The sequence below is a fragment of the Chlorocebus sabaeus genome, chromosome X (genome assembly GCF_047675955.1).
Source record: "Chlorocebus sabaeus isolate Y175 chromosome X, mChlSab1.0.hap1, whole genome shotgun sequence".
Lineage (NCBI taxonomy): Eukaryota > Metazoa > Chordata > Mammalia > Primates > Cercopithecidae > Chlorocebus > Chlorocebus sabaeus.
The window spans coordinates 136,166,107-136,187,217 of NC_132933.1; the positions used below are offsets into that span (position 1 = coordinate 136,166,107).

General features: G+C 45.8%; 1 protein-coding gene across 1 annotated transcript in view; it reads right to left on the bottom strand.

Annotated features, from left to right (window-relative positions):
- Positions 1-427: 427 nt before the first annotated feature.
- SYAP1 (synapse associated protein 1) overlaps positions 428-21,111 on the bottom strand; it is a 43,996-nt gene continuing 23,312 nt past the window's right edge. The window contains exons 5-9 of the mRNA XM_007991136.3: positions 19,413-19,552; positions 8,222-8,370; positions 6,598-6,656; positions 6,010-6,157; positions 428-1,709 (exon numbers count right to left, since the gene is read on the bottom strand). Coding sequence (XP_007989327.2) covers positions 1,582-1,709; positions 6,010-6,157; positions 6,598-6,656; positions 8,222-8,370; positions 19,413-19,552 — 624 coding nt within the window. The 3' untranslated portion in view covers positions 428-1,581. The remainder of the gene's footprint in view (positions 1,710-6,009; positions 6,158-6,597; positions 6,657-8,221; positions 8,371-19,412; positions 19,553-21,111) is intronic.

Genomic DNA, 21,111 nt, shown 5'->3' on the forward strand with positions numbered 1-21,111 from the left:
TGTTGACTATATCTTTGCCAAAGGACTATTGACTAGTTTTAATGGGGCCAAGAACACAAATATGTATATTTTTCTTATAAAGAAACATTTTAATTCTATTCCCCTTTATGTAATAAAGGCTTCTTGAAAAACATGAAAGGTTTGGTGAGCAAATGCTTAGGAAGTTTTCTGACATTAAACCACCTTGTTCATTCATTCATTCATTCATTCATTCATTCATTTTTGAGACAGAGTCTCACTCTGTCACCCAGGCTGGAGTGCAGTGGCGTGATCTCAGCTCACTGCAACCTCCACCTCCCAGGTTCAAGTGATTCTCCTGCCTCAGCCTCCTCACCTTGTTCTTTAAAAATAATCATATTCTATGAACATGTGTCTGCTGGTGTAGCAGAAACAGAAGGATTAATCAATAAAGTCCTAGAAGGTGAACTCGGAGGAACACAATTTTATGAAGACTCAGTTTAAGACAAAGCTCAAACATTTGTATGTGGTGATGATTAAAACAAGAACAACAACAACAACAACGAAAAACAAGAACAACAGCCTTGCAGGGGAATGAGCTTCTGAAGGTTATTATAATAGAAAAAGGATGGAAGGTCCTACTTTGTATAAAAACTGTGATGCAAAATTTCTGGTATAGTTTAAAAATAAAAGAAAGAAAAGGCCCCAGAGAAAAACAAATATTTTCACACAGTTTTTTTTTTTTTTTTTTTTTTTTGAGACTGAGTCTTGCTTTATCACCCAGGCTAGAGTGCAGTGGCACCATTTCGGCTCACTGCAACCTCTGCCTCCTAGGTTCAAGAGATTCTCCTGCCTCAGCCTCCCTAGCAGCTAGGATTACAAGCGCCCGCCACCATGCCCGGCTAATTTTTGTATTTTTAATAGAGACAGGGTTTCACTATGTTGGCCAGGCTGATCTTGAACTCCTGACCTCCAGCGATCTACCCACCTCGGCCTCCCAAAGAGCTGGGATTACAGGCCTGAGCCACCACGCCTAGTCTGCACAGTATTTCTTAATGTAAAATTGTGTGATGTTTATATCATTAAAATCAACTTATTTTATCTTTTGGCTTTCAGGTGGAATTTTAGAAAATACCTGGCAAGCAAATAGTTCTGAAAGTGCTTCCTCTTAAGTTCTTTGGTATAATTTGGTCATTTTGATAGTAATCAATCCATTAAGTAGGTACTTTAACACCCACATATCAATTCAAATGGAATGTGGAGTAAAGATATTTAGAAAACCATGACTGAGGAATAAATTGTATTTTTGACCTCATGGAAAACAGAACTCTAAAATTTTACTTACGTTTCTGTGGCAAAGATAGCCATACTGCCTACGAGGACATCTCCAACTCTATTTATACTAAAGAAACGTTCTACAAAACATCTCTTTCTGATTATTACAAGTAACTGTTCTATATACTTTTTTAAAGTAGAAGAGGCAAGTTTCAACCTGAAAAAAGGGTAATTTTGAATTTCATAAAGTTATACTTTTTTATGCCTTCTGATTCAGTGAGCGTCAACATCTAGAATTTAATGTCAGTTTGCAGACTGTTAAGGATTATTCTTCTATTTCAGGAACAGCTAATTTTCCTCTTGAAGCATTTTCTCTATTTCCTTATCCCAGTTTTCATCTCGTTTTTCGGATTCTGTCACCACTTCATATTCTTGAAGTTCCTGCTGCAGTTCTTTTTCCCAATCTGCAGAATCCTCTAAAAGAAACAAAGGAGAAGAAAAAGATTCTCTCTGAATTCATACTGCTAGTGTTCACAATTCGGTCCATCTCAATTACCTACGTAAAGTCCTAGCTGCCGTAATTTTAACATCTCAGCCTTCATTACTGTGTGTGCTCAGAAAAACTCAGTAAATTTTAACAGTGACCAAGGATAAATACAATTAGAAAGATAAATCTGTTAATGTAGAAGCAAAGGTATCAGATGTCATCAATATATTTTGGGTATTATTTTGCTTTCCCTATGCCTCTGCTTTTCCTTTTATTTAAATGGGTAATTGATAATTAATACTTGGTTGCAAGTTAATTTTTTCTTTTTTTTTGAGACGGAGTCTGGCTCTGTCACCCAGGCTGGAGTGCAGTGGCCGGATCTCAGCTCACCGCAAGCTCCGCCTCCTGGGTTCACGCCATTCTCCTGCCTCAGCCTCCCGAGTAGCTGGGAGTACAGGCGCCCGCCACCTCGCCCGGCTAGTTTTTTGTATTTTTAGTAGAGACGGGGTTTCACCGTGTTAGCCAGGATGGTCTCGATCTCCTGACCTCGTGATCCGCCCGTCTCGGCCTCCCAAAGTGCTGGGATTACAGGCTTGAGCCACCGCGCCCGGCCGCAAGTTAATTTTTACCACTACCAATGATGATGATGGTAGCAAAAGCAGCTAATGTTTATTGAGCACTTACTGAGCTGGGCACTGGCCTAACTGCTTTCTGTGTATCTTTTTTTTTTTTTTTTTTTTTTTGAGACGGAGTCTTGCTCTGTCCCCCTGGCTGGAGTGCAGTGGCACTATCTCGGCTCACTGCAAGCTCCGCCTCCCGGGATCATGCCATTCTCCTGCCTCAGCCTCCCGAGTAGCTGGGACTACAGGCGCCCGCCACCGCGCCCGGCTAATTTTTTTGTATTTTTAGTAGAGACGGGGTTTCACCATGTTAGCCAGGATGGTCTCGATCTCCTGACCTTGTGATCCGCCCGCCTCGGCCTCCCAAAGTGCTGGGATTACAAGCGTGAGCCACCGCGCCCGGCCTGCTTTCTGTGTATCATGCTTTTCATCCTTAGAACAGTCCATGGACAAGGTATTACTATTAGCCACATCTTACAGATGGGGAAATGGAGACTTAGGAGAGGTTAAGCAACTTGCCCAAGATCACACCGTTTGACAGCGACAGATATAAGAATGGAACCACATCTGCAGGCTCCACAGTCTATGCTTAACCACTATGCAGACAAAGAGTTGTCTCCTTAAGAGTGGAGACAGACACTGGGGTCTGAAGTCAGCCTGGACTCTCTCATGGTGTTCTGACTGGAGCTCTCACACTGGTCTTTCGTGTTGAGATGTAGAGCTGCAACTTTCCGCGTGGACACTCAATATACCTCTGTGTGTGTGGGATAATGCATCTGCTATGTAATGTTATAAAACAAACTGGCTATTTAAAAAGTAAAGCTAAGATTCATTTTTGTCTTTTGTTTTTTGAGACGGAGTCTCACTCTGTCGCCCAGGCTGGAGTGCAATGGTACCGTCTTGGCTCACTGCAACCTCTACCTCCCGGATTCAAGCGATTCTCCTGCCTCAGCCTCCCAGGTAGCTGGGATTATAGGTGCCCACCACCATGCCCAGCTACTTTTTGTATTTTTTTTTTTGAGACAGAGTCTCGCTCTGTCGCCCAGGCTGGAGTGCAGTGGTGCAATCTCGGCTCACTGCTAGCTCTGCCTCCTGGGTTCATGCCATTCTCCTGCCTCAGCCTCCCGCATAGCTGGGACTACAGGCGCCCACCACCAGGCCAGGCTAATTTTTTTTTGTATTTTTAGTAGAGACGGGGTTTCACCATGTTAGCCAGGATGGTCTCGATCTCCTGACCTCGTGATCTGCCTGCCTCGGTCTCCCAAAGTGCTGGGATTACAGGCGTGAACCACTGCGCCCGGCTTGTCTTTAAAAATAAACCTTAAACTTAGCTATAGAAAAAACAAAAAATGAAATGCTTTAATTGTTCTACAGCAGCAACCTCAAAGGAAAAGACACCCTGTGTTATGCAGGAAGCCACCAATTTCACAAATATTTATTAGAGTGCTTACTGAGTGCTAAGTTCCATGTTAGGTACTGTAGGGGGATAGAAAGACAATGTGTAACTGCCCTTGGGAGCTTACAATTTAGTCCTGGAGCCAAGACATATAATAAATAAAAGACTATTGGGGCCAGGCATGGTGGCTCATGCCTGTAATCCCAGCACTTTGGGAGGCCGAGGCAGACAGAGCACTAGAGACCAGGAGTTCGAGACCAGCCCACCAACATAGCGATACAAAAAATACAAAAATTAGCCCAGTGTGGTGGTGTGCACCTGTAGTCCCAGCTACTTGGGAGGCTGAGGCAGGAGAATTGCTTCAACCTGGGAGGTGGAGGTTGTAGTGAGCCACAGTTGTGCCACTGCACTTCAGCCTGGGCAACAGAGTAAGACTCCATCTCAAAAAAAAAAAAAAGAAAAAAAAAAAAAGGTTGTTGGGCTGCGTGTGGTGGCACATACCTATAATTCTAGCACTTAGAGACACTGAGGTGGGAGGATTGCTTGAGCCCAAGAGTTTGAGATCAGCCTGGGCAATCTGGCAAGACTCCACCTCTATAAAAAATTTAAAAAATTAGCCTGATGTGGTGGCACACGTCTGTAGTCCCAGCTGCACTGGAGCCTGAGGTGGGAGGATGGTGTGAGCCTAGGAGTTTGAGGCTGCAGTGAGCTATGATGGCACTATTGCACTTCAGCCTGGGTGACAGAGTGAGACCCTATCTCAAAAAGAAAACTGGTTTGTTTTTTTTTTTTGAGACAGTCTCGCTCTGTCGCCCAGGCTGGAGTGCAGTGGCCGGATCTCAGCTCGCTGCAAGCTCCGCCTCCCGGATTTACGCAATTCTCCTGCCTCAGCCTCCCGAGAAGCTGGGACTACAGGCGCCTGCCACCACGCCCGGCTAATTTATTTTGTGTTTTTAGTAAAGACGGGGTTTTACCATGTTAGCCAGTATGGTCTCTATCTCCTGACCTCGTGATCTGCCCGCCTTGGCCTACCAAAGTGCTGGGACTACAGGCGTGAGCCACTGTGCCCGGCTGCCAAAAATTTATTTTATTAAATTTTTTAGACACAGGGTCTTGCTCTGTGTCCCAGTCTGGAGTGCAGTTGTGTGATCATAGCTTACTGTAGCCTTCAAGTCCTGGCTCAGCTGGGTGCGGTGGCTCACATCTGTAATCTCAGCACTTTGGGAGGCCAAGGCAGGTGGATCACCTGAGGTTGCGAGTTCGAGATCAGCCTGACTAACATGGTGAAACCCCATCTCTAGTAAAAATACAAAAATTAGCGGGCATGGTGGCATGCGCCTGTAATCCCAGCTACTTGGGAGGTTGAGGCAGGAGAATCGCTTGAACCCGGGAGGCAGAGGTTGCGGTGAGCTGAGATCGTGCCATTGCACTCCAGCCTGGGTGACAGAAACTCTGTCTTTAAAAAAAAAAAAAAAAAATTATCCTGGGCTCAAGTGATCCTCCTGCCTCAGCCTCCTGAGTAGCTGGGACCATAGGCACGTGACAACATACCAGCAAAATGCCAGCTTTTAAAGCAGAAGGCTGGAGGGCAGTATCTCCATGTGCCCAGGGGTACATGCCCTCACCCCATTCCTGGTTACATGTCCTTGGGGCTGAGATGCCCTGGGTGAATTGCTTAACCTCTCTGAGTCTCAGGCTTTCCCCTTTACATTGGGGGTTTCATCAGAGGAGCTCTATAGTCACACCAGACTCCCTAACCCTTTGATTTGCTTCTGTGAGTGCTTAAGGCAGAAGGACATGAGTGAGGTCTGGTCATGTTTGTTAGACTCCACCTTCTAGTAGGGAATAGAATATCAATTTTATTTATTTATTTATTTGAGACAGGGTCTCACTCTGTCACCCAGGCTGGAATGCAGTGGTATGATCACGGCTTACTGCAACCTGGAGCTCCTGGGCTCAAGCCATCCTTCCACCTCAGCCTCCCGAATAGCTGGGACCACAGGCCCACGCCGCCATGCCTGGCTAATTTTTGTATTTTTGGTAGAGACAGGGTTTTGCAGTGTTGGCCAGGCTGGTCTCAAACTCCTGACCTCAAGCAATCCACCCGCCTCGGCCTCTCAAAGTGCTGGGATTATAAGCGTGAGCCACCGTGTCCGGTAAGAATCAATTTTGATGCAAAATTTACAAGATTGTGCACTGGCTTCAGAATAACAATTTTCTATAATTGGCTTTGGAATTAGGGAGGTGAATAGTTTCTTTGTTTTGTTTTTTACCTTCCAGTACGGCTGTCTCTTCTTGCTTTTTGTCAAGCACTAGTTGCTCCATTTCTTTCCTCAGATCTTCCTGATTTAAGTTACAGGCATCGAAGGCATCACTGACAAACTCAGAAACACCTGGGCTAGTAGAAATTTCTTCCTCATCCTGAAATGCAACAAATGAGCTCTTGAAATGGTTTGCTAAGCGACATTTGTGTTATTCTGGTTTGCTACTGTCTCACAATTTAATGCCATGCTATTTTTATTTCTTTTCTCCGTGAGCTGTAAGACAATGAGCACTGCTCTCCAACCTTCTAACTTGCAGTTGCTTGGTAACTACATGAGTTACCACCTGAGGCTATTATTCTCCCTCACAGCTTGAATCACTCCAACCGTTCTCTCCAATCCCTGATGAGCACATCTAGAATTACATATGCCAGTAAATCACCCTCAAGTCTCAGCCATAGTTCCTTGACTATTCAAGTACCAGATGCTGCTTCTTCCAAACCCATATTCATACATAGTTTTAAATGGTATCAGAGATAGTTAACACAGTTACTTTATTTCCAGATATCAACTACTAGGTACAATGTAAAACTGGATTACCTCTTGAGTTTTAAGCTGAGATTTGATTACAACGGGTGGCGTTTTGGGCCGTACTGCCTCTAAGAAGTGAGAATAAGAGAGACAATAATTGCTTGGTTCAGTTCTGAATATATATTATAATCACAGTAAAATATCCACAAGTATTATGATACTAAATAATTTTCAGAAATGAATTTTTATGTTATGCTTTCAGCTTTTCTTAAGTTATAAGAAACAGCCATGGTGAAACCATGTCAACCTCTTACTTTGGGGATATTTTTATCTACTTACCTACCTATCTATTCATTTATTTGTTTTTAGACATGGAGTGTCACTATGTTGCCTAGGCTGGACTCAAACTTCTGGGCTCAAGTGATCCTCCTGCCTCAGCCTTCTGGGGATATTTTTAACATGTCATCATATTCAATACTCCTTATATAAAATTTCCAGCAGGAAATAATTTTTAACTACAGTGTGAGCAAAATTCATTGAAGAATAGTTCTGTACTTTTTTAGGATAATGAGGATTAAGTTACTTATCAAGTTTGCCTGCTGACATGAGTGCTAGAAAAAGGCAGTCTTTATGGAATGCTGTCATAAGTCCATTTTGTTAAGGCAGTATTTGATAAAATGGAATTTTCCAACAAAATTAACATAAATGCTAAAGAATGATAGACAATTGGGATGCATGTTAACACTGATATACAAAATGACAAATTTTCCTGTGTAGAGCAACTTCACTCCATTTCGCTGACACTAAGAGCAGTGTCGGATCCTGTCCTAGTATTCTATATAACCTGTACCTCAGGACATGCTGTTTTGCTTAATCATTTAAAATTCTGTGAATGAAATCACCCCGCTTCTCGTGGGATGCATGTCCAGTTGTAATGAGTACCTACTATACACAGCAGGTACTCACTAAAAATTTAAAATATGACACAAAATGTGTTTCTTGTTTTAATTATTACAGATTTCAAACAGCTGCCATTATTATACAACACATTCCCACAACCAGTGGTAAGTTAGTGTCACAATGAGTCCAATGTTCATCAGTGCCTAGCTCAGAACTAGATAGATCCTTGTAACTTGGAGTGGAATGGAGCTTTGTTCTGCTCTACAGACTACACGCACTGGAGAAACATCAGGTTGAAAGAAACAAAAAGGAGGCGGACTGAATCAGAGTAGGGGACAGAAGTATAAAGAATCACATGGTTAAGGGCCAAAAATGAGAGGTGGGGAAGATGACGGATGTTTGAGAGAGAAAAAAAAAGAAAAAAAACTCCCCAGGCACAGTGGCTCATGCCTGTATGTCCCAGCTACTTGGGAAGCTGAGGCAGGAGGATCGCTTGAGTCTAGGAGTTTGAGGACAGCCTGGGCAACATAGTGAGACCCGTGTCTAAAAAAAAAAAACAAAAATAAAAATAAGGAATGAGAAAGGAGATAAGCAAAGTAAAGGAAAGCTTGGGGAAGACATGATTGAGATGGGTCAGAGAGAAGGCAGTAAGAGAAAAATGAAGATTTCCTCCAGGAGGAAAATAATTTTTCCCTAAGACAATGACATTTCTGGTATGTATAAAAGGTCAAGCTCATTTGAGTCTCTAAGAACAATGTTTTTTGTAGAGTGCTGTCTTCTACCCGGAATGTACCTGTCAGCGGCAAATCCTGCTCTCTGCCATTGCTCTTCTCCTCCTTCCCTGCGGCCTGCTGTTGGGCGGCCAGGGCCGTGAGCTGGGCTGACTGCTTAATCAGGGAGACGCGGTAAAAGTAGTTCCTCCAGAACACTTCTTCCTTCACACTTTTAAAGAAAGGCAAATTAGAACAGTGGAAAAAGGCAAAATTAAAAATGAATAAAAAGCAGATAGACAAGAACACATTTGAGAACGTACAAAGACAAGTGCACGCAGGGGTTATTTGTTGTAAAGGGGACTGGAGTAGATGATTTGCAGGAGCACTTTCAAAGCTGAGTGAGGTTCAGAGGGGGTTCGTACTGGCTTTAACAATTTTTTTTTTGACACGGAGTCTTGCTCTGTTGCCCAGGTTGGAGTGCAGTGGTGTGATCTCAGCTCACTGCAACCTCTGTCTCCTGGGTTCCAACAATTCTCTTGCCTCAGCCTCCTGAGTAGCTGGGATTATAGGTGGCCGTGACCATGCCCAGCTAATTTTTGCATTTTTAGTAGAGACGGGGTTTCACCATGTTGGCCTGGCTGGTCTCAAACTCCTGACCTCATGATCTGCCCGCCCCAGCCTCCCAAAGTGCTGGGATTACAGGCGTGAGCCACCGCGCCCAGTCCGTATTCGCTTTAGAATTGAAAGCTAACAACAGGATAAACATAACAGCTATCTTCCCCGTAGCAGCAAAATACAAGTTACAGAATACCAATGAAACCTCAGCATTTCTTGGTATCTTAATGATACCAATACTGCTCTCAGTAGAAGAAAACAGGGCATTGTTGTGAAACTAGCATGATCAACCTGGGAAACGAGAAGCAGAGCCAGGACTCCACCAATCACTTGCTGTTTCTCAGACGATTAAATGCTTTCCAGCAGTGAGAAGAAAGCATTGCGGCTGTTGTTCCTTATGAAAGAGAATGTTTGGCAGCTTGCTAATAACTAGTAACCAGTAAGTCAGCAATGGGGTGGGAAATGCTTGATAAAAAGATTGAAGTGCAGTTCAATCTGAAAACTCTTGGTGGTTCTCAAACTTGGCTACCTATTAGAATCACCTGGTGTAATGTGTTGGTGCCCAAGTGGATCAGGTAAGTGTCCACACAGGGGGGTGGCCTAGAATGGAGAGTGAGAACCAAGCAGGGAGAGAAAGGTATTTGAGTAGAGGAGTGAGTGGCAGCAAAAATGACAGATCAGCCACATGCATGGCGAATAAGTAAAAATATTAAAGATAGTAGAAACCAGGTTTCTCACCACCAGAGAGAAGAGTTACAAACATGGGGAGGGAAAAAATGAAAATGATCCCTGTCATGAGGTAGCACCATGAACACATGGTTTTCATTCCACATAGAAATGAGCACACACACATTCCCTGGCTGTGTCCACTGAGAGCATGCAGAGCAGTGGCACCCCAATGGCAATGAGCACACCTAGCATCCAGATCTTGCTTTCTAAATACCAAGATTTAGACTTTCCACTAAAAGGATCCAGAGCTCCCTGGGTAAATGGCCGATTCCAGGGTTAGAGCAGAGGAAGAACACTATCTTGTGCCAGAAAGCAAGGAAACGCATGAAGAAATGATGGGGACGAGTTAGAAAGACACAAGTCAGTTTGAATAGTCTCCCACTGGCGAAACTGGTAATTTTTTTTTTTGAGACAGGGTCTCACTCTGTCACCCAGGCCAGAGTGCAGTGGCATGAACATGGCTCACTGTGGCCTTGATCTCCCCAGCCCAGGTGATGCTTCTGCCTCAGTCTCCCAGGTAGCTGAGACTACGGGCACATGCCACCATGCCTGGCTTTTTTTTTTTTTTTTTCTGAGACGGAGTCTCACTCTGTCGTCACCCAGGCTGGAGTACAGTGGCGTGATCTTGGCTCACTGCAGTTTCCGCCTCCCAGGTTCAAGCAATTCTCCTGCCTCAGCCTCCCGAGTAGCTGGGATCACAGGCGCCCACCACCACACCCGGCTATGCCCAGCTAATTTTTTGTAGAGATGAGGTTTCACCATGTTGCCCAGGCTAGTCTTGAACTCCTGGGCTTAAGTGATCCTCCCAACTAGGCCTCCCAAAGTGCTGGGATTATAGGTGTGAGTCACCATGCCTGGCCTCAAACTGGTAATAATTTGAGCATCAAAATAAACAACAGCGTCGGATTATAATCCACTGCATGAGTCTGTACAAATATATATACATGGAAAGTCTGATGAACAGAATATTCAGTTTCAGAGCACATCCCAGAAAAATACTAATTCAAAGAGGAAAAGAGTAACTTTACAGTCAAGAAACCTGGCAAACACCACCTGCATCAAATGACCCAAGTATGAACAGTAATGGGACAAATGGCTGCATGTGCCACCAGACAGCATGCAACAGACAGAAGGAGATTGATGAGACATGAAAACCAAATGTAACCTGTGAGTGTGAACTGGGCTCTTTTGCTAAAAAGGACATTATTGGGATGAATGGAAAAACCTCAATAGGGTCTGAGAGTGAGATGGCAATAATGTGTAAATGATCATTTCCTGATTTGGATGGGCACACTGTGGTCATGTAGGAGAATGCTTGTATAACACTACAGCATTTGGGAGTGATGCAACATTAGGTTTCAAGTGATTTCAAGAAAGTTCTCTATGTTGCATCCCCAATTTTTCTCTAAGTTTGTGTTTCAAAATAATAATAATAATAATAATCAATTGATAACTGTGCTCGCTTCAGAGAAATTAAATAAAAATCTTGAGGGTTGAATATGAAAAACAAAACTAAAAGCAAAATGGGTCAGGCATGGTGGCCTACATCTGTAGTCCCAATGCTTTGGGAGGCCAAGGGAGGAGGAATGCAAGTTCAGGAGTTTGAGACCAGCCTGGGCAATATGGTGAAATCACATCTTTGCAAAAAATATAAAAATTAGCCAATGTGGTGGTATGTGCCAGTAGTCCCAGCTACTTGGGAGGCTGAGGCAGGAGAATCACTTGAACTCAGCAGGTGGAGGTTGTGGTGAGCCGAGATCGCACCACTGCCCTCCAGCCTGGGCAACAGAGTAAGACTCTTTCTCAAAAAAAAAAAAAGGCTGGGTGCAGTGGCTCATGCCTGTAATCCCAGCACTTTGGGAAGCCAAGGCAGGCAGATCACCTGAGGTCAGGAGTTTGAGAACAGCCTGGTCAACATGGTGAAACCCCATCTCTATGAAAAATGCAAAAATTAGCCGGGTACACTGCATGCCTGTAGTCCCAGCTACGCAGGAGGCTGAGGCAGGAGAACGGCTTGAACCCAGGAGGCGGAGGTTGCAGTGAGCCAAGATTGTACCATTGCACTCCAGCCTGGGTAACAATAGTGAAACTCCGTATCCAAAAAAAAAAAAAGAATAAAAAGCATAAAAAAAGTACACACACATGCACACAAACATGTACACACTCCCTACCCAAGGAATGGCTTTGGTGACGTGCAGGGGGTGTGAAATTTTATTTTTGTTTGTTTTTGCCTGGAAGAGTGGCTCATTTTATGTTCTATTTTTTTTTTTTTGGCGAGTAGAAATGACAAAAGGGTGGGAGAATGCCTCTTTATCCAGGTTTTTTTTTTTTTTTTTTTTTTGAGACAGAGTCTGGCTCTGTCGCCCAGGCTGGAGTGCAGTGGCGTGATCTCGGCTCACTGCAACCTCTGCTTCCTGGGTTCAAGCGATTCTCCTAACTCAGCCACCCGAGTAGCTGGGACTACAGGCACGTGCCACCATGCCTGGCTAATTTTTTGTATCAGTAGAGGCGGGGTTCCACTGTCTTAGCCAGGATGGTCTAGATCTCCCGACCTCGTGACCCGCCCGCCTTGGCCTCCCAAAATGCTGGGATTATAGGCGTCAGCCACCACGCCTGGTCAATCCCCTGTTTTTTAAGAAGGGATGCAAGGTTCTTAGAATGGGGGGAAGATTGAGAAGAAAGCCTGACAGAAAAATACTTTGAAAAAGTAGAATACGATCAGTGAGTGCTAGGTGTGGTGGTTCATGCCTGTAATCCCAGCACTTTGGGAGGCTGCGGCAGGTGGATCACCTGAGGTCAGGTGAACACCTGAGGTCAGGAGTTCGAGACCAGCCTGGGCAACATGGTGAAACCCCATCTCTACTAAAAATACAAAATTAGCCAGGCGTGGTGGTGCACACCTGTAATCCCAGCTACTTGGGAGGCTAATGCAGGAGAATCGCGTGAACTGGGGAGGCAGATGTTGCAGTGAGCCAAGATGGCGCCATCGCACTCCAGCCTGGGTGACAGAGTGAGACTCTGTCTCAAAAAAAAAAAAAAAAGAAAATCAGTGAGAACTAGCAGAAAACAATAAGACTCAGGCTTGTGAATCTGGACAGAGCTTGTCTTAGATGAGACATCAGAATGTACAGTTGTCACACCTATGAATGGAGAAGCTAGGCCTGGAAGTTAGTGTGTAAGTGATAGAGGCAAAATGCACGATTACCTATACAAGCGAGGACAGGTAACAAGATGGAATTTGCTGCTAGACACAGCCCCACTTTTATTAATGCCACCAACATTTACCGGTGGAATTATGGTGCCATGTGCATCCGGCACTATGCTAGGTGCTAGGGGAATAAGACAAGTTGTCTGCCATCACGGATGGTCACAGGAATAATAACCTCTCACTTGTTAAGTTCTTACTACATGCCAAGCAGCATTTCCCAAACTGATGTGGCCACACAACTGTTGTAACATCTCTTGGAAGTAGTTCGGCAAGAGGGATATTGGGCTTCATAGCAATTTGTAAAGGATTATAGTTGACCATGAGTTTAGCTGAGCAAACCACAGTATGCTACAGCTGCTAAAAGAGCTCATGAAATCTTAGGCTGCATCAAAAACATACAAGATATGCTATCGTGTGCTTTCTGCAATTAAGACAACGCATTATATTCACTCCTGAGGACTCACTTTAACGATGACACTTACAAACCAAAGGGTATTTACAGGCAAATCACCCGGATGGTGAGGGGTTATAGAGACTAAGACATCTGGGGGAACTAAGAACTGGGTCTGTTTGTCCTGATAAGTTCCAGGGTCTCAAGCCATTAACACTGGAGGCAAACAAAAGTGAAATGAACCTTCCCAGGAGGTAGTGGGCTGCCTAAATATCTTTGAAATCACTTTTAAGTCTGAGCTCTGTGAAATGCCCAACATGAGACTTAGGTATTCTAGGTACCTATGGTAGATTGTGGGCACTGTTTGCTGTCTTGATTATAAAAACAAACATGTGGACTGCTTTGTTTTCCATAGTCTCTCCCTCTTGATATGAGAGGTGCGGTCAGAGGCACATTGCAGAAATAATCTATGTCACCCTCCGGGGAAGAGTCACAATACAGATGACTACTAAAGGTTCTGAGAAGTCAAGTCCTCTGGTAAAGAAATCCAGGTCTGGCACGGCAGTGGCTCACACCTGTACTCCCAGCATTTTGGGAGGCTGAGGCAGGAAGATCACTTGAGCTCAGGACTTTGAGACCAGCTTAGGCAACAGAGTGAGACCCTGACTCTACAAGAAATGAAAAATTAGATGGGCATGGTGGCATGTGCCTGTAATCCCAGCTATTCATAGGGACGCTGAGGTGGGAGAATTGCTTGAGCCTGGGAGGTTGAGGCTGCAGTGAGCCATGATCACACCACTGTATTGCAGCCAGGGCAACAGAGAGATACCTTCTCTTAAAAAGAAAAAAACTCACGGCCGGGTGTGGAGGCTCACGCCTGTAATCCCAGCACTTTGGGAGGCCGAGGCAGGCAGATTGCGAGGTCAAGAGATTGAGACCATCCTGGCCAACATGGTGAAACCCCGTCTCTACTAAAAATACAAAAATTAGTTGGGTGTGGTGGCATGCACCTGTAGTCCCAGCTACTCAGGAGGCTGAGGCACAGGAGAATCGCTTGAACCCGGGAGGTGGAGGTTGCAGTGAGCCGAGATCGCACACCACACTCCAGCCTGGGTGACAGAGTGAGATTCCGTCTAGAAAGACAAGAAAGACAGGAAAGACAAGAAAGACAAGAAAGACAGAAAGACAGACAGACAGACAGACAGAAAGAAAGAAAGAAAGAAAGAGAGAGAAAGAAGAAAATTGAGCACAGCAACTCTCAAACATTTATCTATTTGTGTTCCTGGACAATTTTTTTTTTTTTTTTTTTTTTTTTGAGACGGAGTCTTGCTCTGTCGCCCAGGCTGGAGTGCAGTGGTGCCATCTCGGCTCACTGCAAGCTCCGCCTCCCGGGTTCATGCCATTCTCCTGTCTCAGCCTGCCGAGTAGCTGGGAGTACAGGCGCCTGCCACCATGCCCGGCTAATTTTTTGTAGTTTTAGTAGAGACGGGGTTTCACCGTGTTAGCCAGGATGGTCTCGATCTCCTGACCTCGTGATCCGCCCACCTTGGCCTCCCAAAGTGCTGAGATTACAGGCGTGAGCCACCGTGCCCGGCCTCCTGGACTATTTTAAGGCATCGTATACTGTGAAAATCCTCTGGGAAACACTGGGCAAATGTCACAGGCCAAGGCCAAGGCAGGAAAGGACTTGTGATTTCCCTACTGTCATCAGAATGAGGGCCTCAGAGGGTGCTTGTGATGTACCAGCAGGACCCCATCTCGGTCACAGCATTAGACTGCCACAGGGAAGGGTTAAGCTACTAATATGCAGTTTGAAATCCAGAGCAAGAGTTTTGTTTTCTAAAGTGTTCCTAGTTAATGATGCATTAACTATCTGTTCAGAAAAAGTGTTTCAAAGGAGCAAAGTTGTGCTTCTGTGTGTCAGGGAGGAAAAGTCTGGAGACCGTATATTTGTGTCTGACAGCTTGTTTTTGTTTTGTTATGGAAATTTTCAACAAAACACATGTGGAGCGGCTAGAACAATGCAGTCCACGTATCTGTGACCTACCTACCATGAGTATCAGCATTTCACCAGTTGCGTTCCATCTATCTTCCCCTCCCCCGCACACACGCTTTTCTTTGGGAATGGGTTGGAATATTTTAAGGCAAATGTGAGACATCACATTCTTTCATTTGTAAATACTTCAGCAAGCATTTCTTTTTCTTTTTCTTTTGAGATGGAGTTTCGCTCTTGCTGCCCAGGCTGGAGTACAATGGCGTGATCTTGGCTCACCACAACCTCCGCCTCCCGGGTTCAAATGATTCTCCTGCCTCAGCCTCCCAAGTAGCTGGGATTACAGGCATGCGCCACCACGCCCAGCTAATTTTTATATTTTTAGTAGACATGGGGTTTCACCAGGTTGGCCAGGCTGGTCTCAAACTCCTGACCTCAGGTGATCCACCTGCCTCGGTCTCGGAAAGTGATGGGATTACAGGTGTGAGCCACCGCGCTCAGCTTCAGCAAGCATTTCTAACAGATAAGGACTTATAAATAATAACTATAATTTCTAAGTAATCCTCAACAAATTAGTAGGAGGAAACTGGCATCATATTGAAATATTTGATGGGCAGGTTACCCTGTGACAAATTAGAAACACTAATTGCCAAATACCAATTCTCAGACGGTTTCAAAAAAATCTAAAATTACCGTCAACAGTGAGGGGGGCGGTCCACAATTGTAAAGAACCAAAACTGTGGACAGCTACATGCCTGCTATGAGCACCCCAGGCCACTAGCCTCAGGCTCTAGCCACTCAGGGCCTCTTGCTGGTCTTGAGAGCCACAGCAGGAGCCCAGCATGTGGCTCAGGGTGATTCAAAGGGTCTTCAAGTTGACAGAGGCTGCAAGTGTAAAGGCCACCTGCACCCCGGAGCTTGGGTACCCTTCCCTCAGAGTCAGTTACTCAGAACAGGCACAGCCTCAAATTCTGAGGGAAGAGCTTGAAACACACACACACAAGCACATATGCATACACATTATATATACAAACTCTTCAAAATTCAATTCTACCAGGAGTGTGGGTAGCTCTCCTCTATAACCTCAACAACTTGAGAGGCTGAGGCAGGAAGACTGCTTCAGGCCAGGAGTTCAAAACCGGCCTGGGCAACATAGCAAGACCCTATCTCTAAAAAAGTTAAAAACAGTACTAGACAGGCATAGCAGCACAGGCCTCTGAGCGACTTGGGAGGCCGAGGCAGGAAAATCACTTGAGTCCGGGAGGTCAAGGCTGCAGTAAGCTATTGTGCTACTGCATTCCAGAGACCCTGTCTCTAAAAAATAATAATTTTTAAAATAAAAAGTCAATTCCTATGATTTTGTGAGCATATGTAGTAAAACATAGATTAGATGGTACATTTTAAAAATATCCTTAACTAGGCTGGGTGTGGTGGCCTGTAATCCCAGCACTTTGGGAGGCCAAGGTGGGCAGATGACCGGAGGTCAGGAGTTCAAGATCAGCCTGGCCAACATGGTGAAACCCCGTCTCTATTAAAAATACAAAAAATAGCCTGGCGTGGTGGTATGCGTCTGTAATCCCAGCTACTTGGGAGGCTGAGGCAGGAGAATCGCCTGAACCTGGGAGGTGGGGAGGTGGTTACGATGAGCCAAGACCAAGCCACTGCACTCCAGCCTGAGTGACAAGAGCGCAACTCCATCTCCAAAACAAAACAAAACACCTTAACTAAAAATATTCTTAACTATAGCTATTTTAGACAAAGTCTAGCTGGGCGCAGTGGCTCACGCCTGTAATCCCAGCACTTCGGGAGGCCGAGACGGGTAGATCACCTGAGGTCAGGAGTTCGAGACCAGCCTGGCCAACCTGGTGAAACTCTGTCCCTACTAAAAAGACAAAAATTAGCTGGGTGTGGTGGCGGGCGCCTGTAACCCCAGCTACTGCGGAAGCTGAGGCAGCAGAATCACTTGAACCCAGGAGGCGGAGGCTGCAGTGAGCTGAGATCACGCCACTGCACTCCAGCCTGGGCGACAGAGTGAGATTCCATCTCAAACAAAAAAAAAAAAGAAAGAAAGAAAAAGATAAAGTCGAAAGATGAAATTTGTAATGAGATTTTTTTTTTTTTTTTTTTTTTTGCCATAAAACATACTTTTCTTATGGGAGGGTTGGGGAGGAGTCTAGAAATTTACCACTAATATGTTAATAATTATGGAGGGAAGAGTTTCATTACAAAGAAAAAAGATTCCATATAACTGTTATTCTGGTCTGGAAGAACACTTCCAGAGTGGTGTTTTCACAAACAGAAAACCTGTGCTGCTGTGTGAACCAAAAGGCTAGCAAATACTTGTGAAAACCACTATGTGGCTGGGGAAGCAGAGCAAAACAAACGTGTTCATCTGTGCTCCCTCTGAAGATGTCAGGAAAGTAACAGAAAAGGAATTACATATGTAAAAACACAAGGACAAAGAGAATGAGAGGAGAGGACAGTGGAAGCTATCAAGGGCAGTCAAGTGGAAAGCTGTCAAGTGGAAATGTCAAGGGCAGATAGTAATCTTTTTTTTTTTTTTTTGAGACAGTCTCACTCTGTCGCCCAGGTTGGAGTGCAATGGCACGATTTCGGCTCACTGCAACCTCCGCCCCGGGTTCAAGCAATTCTCCTGCCTCGGCCTCCCGAGTAGCTGAGATTACAGGCATGTGCCACCACACCTGGCTAATTTTTTGTATTTCTTTTTTTAAGTAGAGACAGGGTTTCACTATGTTGCCCAGGCTGGTCTCAAACTCCTGAGCTCAGACAATCTGCCTGCCTTGGCCTCCCAAAGTGCTGGAATTACAGGCGTGAGCAACCGTGCCCGGCCTAGGCAAACAGCAGTCTACTTTGTTGACCAGAGAAAGCTGTACTGAGTTGCCTGCAGGCAGGGTGGAAGCCCAGAGAGCCCCTGGGTCTCCCATCTTGCCTTGCCCTGCCCTGCTCTGCCCATGTTGGGAGGGGAGCCAAGCTGCTCTACACTCAGGGACCGGTGGCGCAGTTGAGATTGGGGGTGTGACACCAAGGTCAAGCCACAGGGGTCAAGGGACAGTCTGCCTATCAACTGGCTCTTCCCATTGTCCTGCCTGCAGCCAGGCAGGAGGCCAAGGAGTCTTCTGGGGGCAAGCTACCTTCCCACAGCTACCGAGCCTCTCCAGGCCAAAAGGCTTGTCCCCACATTCAGTGGCCATGTACCCTTTCAGTATGGCACTGCTAATGCGAAGGGACAGGTAAGGAGAGCCTGCCACATAAAAGACAGAGCCCCAAACAAACAGAAGAGTCCCGAGGAAACAGCATAGAAAAAGGAGTCTTTCTTTTATTTGAGACAGGGTCTCACTCTGTTGCCCAGGCTGGAATGCCAGTGGCGTGATCATGGCTCACTGCAGCGTTGACCTCCCAGGCTCAGGTGATCCTCCTGCCTCAGCTTCCTGAGTAGCTGGGACTAAAGGTGCGTACCACTACACCCGGCTAATTCTTGATTTCTTTGTAAAAATGGTGGTCTTGCTATGTTGCCCAGGCTGGTCTTGAACTCGGCCTCATGTGATCCTCCTGCCTCAGCCTCCCAAAGTGTTGAGATTACAGGCATTGGCCACCGCATCCAGCTGAAAAAGGAGTCTTTTGAGAGAACCATAACTCACGTTCTCGGGGAACAGTAAGATACTACACCCATATGACAAGGTTAAGAGAAAGGGAACACTGACAGAATAAGAAGGAATGCTGACTCCAAACATGTGACAGCTTCAATACAAGGGACTGAACTAGAGGAGGCACGGAAGAGCTTGAGGTAGAACACTCAAGGGAGGCAGCAGCAGGGAAGGTGGCCCCTGCTGGCCGCACCACCAGGGCAGGCTTCCAGAATGCATCATGCATGCGCTGGAGCCTACGGGACAAGCTGGGATTTGTGGAGCCCAGAGGAGCCGTCGGAAGAAAAGCCTCAGGAAAGAGAGCAGAAACGTTGCCGCTGGAGGGCAGAGCCTGAATGGAAAACGCAATCAGCTTGGAAAAAGGATCCCGATGAGCCTCAGAGACCAGAATGTGATTCAGGGTGATGCAGCATGTTTGTGGTTTCTGTAGGGAAATGTGTTCTACCTTGTAACTGGGATAGAAAGGCACATTTCATCTCCACCCTGTATTTCCTGCCAAGTCAGCCCTTGGTTTTGATTCCAGGGTGCCCTGACCAGGGGAACTGCCAAAGGGCTGCAGGGCCTGCTTTTATGAACAGATAGAGACCCTTCTGGCCCCTTCTATCGTTATGTGCTGATACTGAGCACATAACCGAGGCTGTGAGGAAACACTGGGGAACACCCTGCTTACAGTTTAGGAACGAGGGCAAATCTCATCTTGCTCAGCAGCTCATCCTCCTGGAGCATGACCAGGGCCACGGGGTACATCTGATCAAAGTCAAAATTAAATTGCACGCCGGCCGGAGGGTCACGAAGGAAATTCCTCTTGTCCTTTGATAAAAAAAGAAAAAAACACACGGTATTCCACAAAATGCGATTAATATGTAACAATGTTTTTTTGTTTTTGTTTTTTTGAGACAGAGTCTTGTTCTGTCGCCCAGGCTAGAGTGCAGTGGCACAATCTCGGCTCTCTGCAACCTCCACCTCCTGGGTTCAAGCAATTCTCCTGCCTCAGCCTCCCGAGTAGCTGGGATTACAGGCATGTGCTAGCATGCCTGGCTAATTTTTGTATTTTTAGTAGAGATGGGGTTCCGCCATGTTGACCAGGCTTGTCTCAAACTCCTGACCTCAAGTGATCCACCCACCTCGGCCTCCCAAAGTGCTGGGATTACAGGTGTGAGCCACTGCACCCAGCCTACTACATAACAATTTATCATAGACTGGAGAAGTATTATATTCTTTCTTTATTTTGAAACAGTCTTGCTCTGTTGACCAGCAGGAGTGCAGTGAGACTGTCAAAAAAAAAAAAAAATAGAAGCGGGCAGGGCACAGTTGTCGCTCATGCCTATAATCCAGCACATTGGGAAGTTGGGCAAGAGGATTGCTTGAGGCCACGAGTTTGAGACCAACCTGGGAAACATAGTGAGAACCCATCCCTACAAAATTTTTTTTTTTTTTTTTTGAGACAGAATCTTGCTCTGTTGCCCAGGCTGGAGTGCAGTGGCGTGATCTCAGCTCACTGCAAGCTCCCCTTCTTGGGTTCACACCATTTTCCTGCCTCAGTCTCCCAAGTAGCTGGGACTACAGGCGCCTGCCACCACGCCCGGCTAATTTTTTGTAGTTTTAGTAGAGATGGGGTTTCACCGTGTTAGCCAGGATGGTCTCGATCTCCTGACCTCGTGATCCACCCGCCTCGGCCTCCCAAAGTGCTGGGATTACAGGCGTGAGCCACCACGCCCGGCCGTCACAAAAATTTTTAAAAATTAGCTGGGCATGGTGGCTTATGCCTATCGTCCCAGCTACTTGGAAGGCTGAGGCCGGAGAATCACTTGAGCCCAGTTCAAGGCTGTCGTGAGCCATAATTATGCCACTGTACTCTATCCTGGATGACCAATTGAGAATATGTCTCTTAAAACAAAACAAAACAAAACAAAAAAAATTAAATTAAAAATTTTGGCAGGGCATTGGTGGCTCACACCTGTAATCCCAGCACTTTGGGAGGCCAAGGCAGACGGACTGCTTCAGGTCAGGAGCTCGAGACCAGCCCGGCCAACATGGTGAAACCCTGTCTCTACTAAAAACACAAAATTAGGCTGAGTGTGGTAGCTCATGCCTATAATCCCAGCACTTTGGGAAGCTGAGGCAGGGGTGGATCATGAGATCAGGAGTTCGAGACCAGCCTGGCCAACAGGGTGAAACCCTGTCTCTACTCAAAATACAAAAATTAGCAGGGCATGGTGGCGGGCACCTGTAACACCAGCTACTTGGGAGGCTGAGGCAAGCGAATCGCTTGAACCTGGGAGGAGGAGGTTGGTTGCAGTGAGCCGAGATCACGCCACTGCACTCCAGCCTGGGTGACAGAGCGAGACTCCGTTTCAAAAAAAAAAAAA